Below are 2,471 nucleotides of genomic sequence, written 5' to 3'. Positions count from 1 at the left end.
GGCTGTAGGCCTGAAGACGTGGGGTGCCTGTAGCCCACTGGACAGGGTCGACAGGGTCCCCAGGGCCCATCCAGAAGTAGAAGGCAGGCCAAGAAAGAACCCTGAGCAAAGGGCCTTCCTGGGGCAGTTGCATTTCCAGGTCACACTGCTTCCTCGCTGCTGGTATTTGTGCTATTATTTCTAGGACACTGTGGGGACTGAGCTGGAAGGAACGGCTGCAGGTGTCTGGTGTAGCTGGGCAAGGGACCCCAGGGCCAGGTCTCACAGACCAGCAGTGCACCCCCACTTCTGACCCTGCCCCCCCTGGGTGGAGGGAAGGGCACAGCCCCTGCCTTGGGCACACAGATACTTTTGGAAAGAGGTTTATTGCTGGCGTATCTTTTCTTGCCCCAAACCAGGAGCAGCTCAAAACACACCAAGCAGATGCCACCCAGTCCCAAATCACACCTGTTTTACCGCACAGCTCAGCACAGTTGGAGAGACAGGCTGAGGGGGTGACAGTCCTGATGGGCACTGAGGGACTCAGACACCCCCCCCCTCCCCCGGGCCTCCTGCCCTTCCCGATGTCCCCTCTGATCACGGAACCTGAGGCTTAGCCCTAACAGCAACCTCTTCATCAGCATCTCTTCACCCCGGCAGGAGGCCCGTCTCCCTCTCCACCAGGCGGCTGACCGTGCGCAGGGCCAGGGGCAGGGCTGTGTTGGCGTCGCGGTGGTAGCGGGGCTTGGACACCTCTGCGCTAGGTGTGAGCACAAACTGGGCCACGCTGGGCATCTTCAGCAGGGTCAGCAGCTCAGTGGCCCGTGTGCGCACAGCTCCCGCGTCGTCCTCGCAGCTCGTGGAGCTTGGGGCCGGGCTCTGGGCCAGGGTCCTCATCTTTGACAGGAACAGGGAGACCCTGAGGACGAAGGGATCCTGGTCAGCCGGCTGCAGGCGTACCCCTCACACCCTGGGAACGGGGCCCCCCGGCTCCTAGGTCTTGAGCTGGAGAAGTGATGCAGCCGGGCCAACAGCCCCGCCCCTGCAGGGCAGACATCAGGGACAAGGAAGGCGGCCGGGGCCACTTCCCTTCCCCACGGGAAGCCCGCGGGGTCCCTCTCCGGCCCCATCCCGTACCGGGGAATCAGGTCTTGGCTGCGGGAGGCCAGCTTGGTCAGCGTGGTCATGAGCACGGTGACGACCTGCGGGGGACACTTGGGAACTGCAGCAGACGGCCGGGACTGGGTGACTTCGAACAGCACAGCCTCCAGGCCCTCGAAGAACCTATTGATCAGCTCCACGGTGCACCGCCGGTCCCAGGACACAGACAGGTACTCGCCAACGGCCCAGGCCTGGGAAGGGACGGAGCCTCAGTGCCTTGTCGGCCGCCACCTTGGGAGCCAGGTGCACGGCAGGGCGGCCTTACCACGGACACAAGCATGGGCCCCCTGCTGTGGACGCCACTTGAGCTCCCCACGAACTCCAGCAGCTCCTTCGCCAGCTCCACCACCAGTGACGGGTGCAGTGCACACAGGGCCAGGAACTGCGAACTCAGCACGCTGCCCGAGGAAGGACACAGGTGGGCCGGGGCGTCCCTGGCCCCAGACCCTGGCCCCTCCTCCAGAACCAGAGGGCGAAAGGGAAAGCTCTAAGCACCAGGTCCAGGTGCAGATGGTTCCAGCCCCAAAGGAACTCGCAGTCCCAGGAGGAAGAGGCCAAGGCTGGTGAGGAGACGGGGTGGGGGTGGGGGTGGGGGGGAGCATTGGTGCAGCAGCTGGGCCTGGGGGTGATACTGGGTGGCAACCAGAAGGGGGTCAGCAGGGGCAACCAGAGTAGGGGGTGCCAGCCCACCTGTGCACGTGGGCCTCGTACTGTGGCACCTGGAACAGGGAGTCGCTCCTCTCCAGGAGCAGCAGTGCCAGCTGATTGGTCAGGGCCCCATCGGCAAACTGGGGGTCAGGAGGGAGAAACGGGCTCAGTCCCGGCCCCAGCAACACCACCTTGTGCCACGCTCCGCTCTGGTCCCGGCTGTGTGCACCAGACCCAAGTAGCTTGTGGGGCCCCCATTCTGGCGGAGAGGATGGCCCCACAGCTGCTCCCACCCTTCCCAGGGGGTCTGGCTGAGCCAAGGCGGGGCTGCGGTCAAGGATGTGGGCCCTGCAGAGGCGTAGGCCAGGGATGCCGTCCTCCCTTGGGTACGAGTGTGTGTGTGTGTGTGTGTGTGTGTGTGTGTGTGTGTGTGTGTCATCCCGCAGGTGCAGGGATGCCGTCCTCCCTTGGGGACGAGTGTGTATGTGTGAGTGTGTGTGTGTCAGCCCGCAGGTGCAGGGATGCCGTCCTCCCTTGGGGACGAGTGTGTGTGTATGTGTGAGTGTGTGAGTGAGTGAGTGTGTGTGTCTGCCCGCAAGTGCAGGGATGCCGTCCTCTCTTGGGGAGTGTGTGTGAGTGTGTGTGTGTGTGTGTCTGCACCCAGGTGCAGGGATGCCGTCCTC

At 64.1% G+C, this 2,471-nt stretch overlaps 1 protein-coding gene across 2 annotated transcripts in view; it reads right to left on the bottom strand.

The window, feature by feature from the left end:
* Window positions 1–346: 346 nt before the first annotated feature.
* AP5Z1 (adaptor related protein complex 5 subunit zeta 1) overlaps window positions 347–2,471 on the bottom strand; it is an 11,587-nt gene continuing 9,462 nt past the window's right edge. For both annotated transcript variants that reach the window (XM_039226174.1, XM_039226175.1), the window contains exons 14-17: window positions 1,831–1,928; window positions 1,406–1,538; window positions 1,117–1,331; window positions 347–898 (exon numbers count right to left, since the gene is read on the bottom strand). In XM_039226174.1, the coding sequence (XP_039082105.1) occupies window positions 628–898; window positions 1,117–1,331; window positions 1,406–1,538; window positions 1,831–1,928 (717 nt within the window). In that variant the 3' untranslated portion in view covers window positions 347–627. The remainder of the gene's footprint in view (window positions 899–1,116; window positions 1,332–1,405; window positions 1,539–1,830; window positions 1,929–2,471) is intronic.

The sequence above is a fragment of the Hyaena hyaena genome, unplaced genomic scaffold (genome assembly GCF_003009895.1).
Source record: "Hyaena hyaena isolate Hyena2069 unplaced genomic scaffold, ASM300989v1 scaffold_20, whole genome shotgun sequence".
NCBI lineage: Eukaryota > Metazoa > Chordata > Mammalia > Carnivora > Hyaenidae > Hyaena > Hyaena hyaena.
This window is presented reverse-complemented; position numbering and strand designations above follow the sequence as displayed.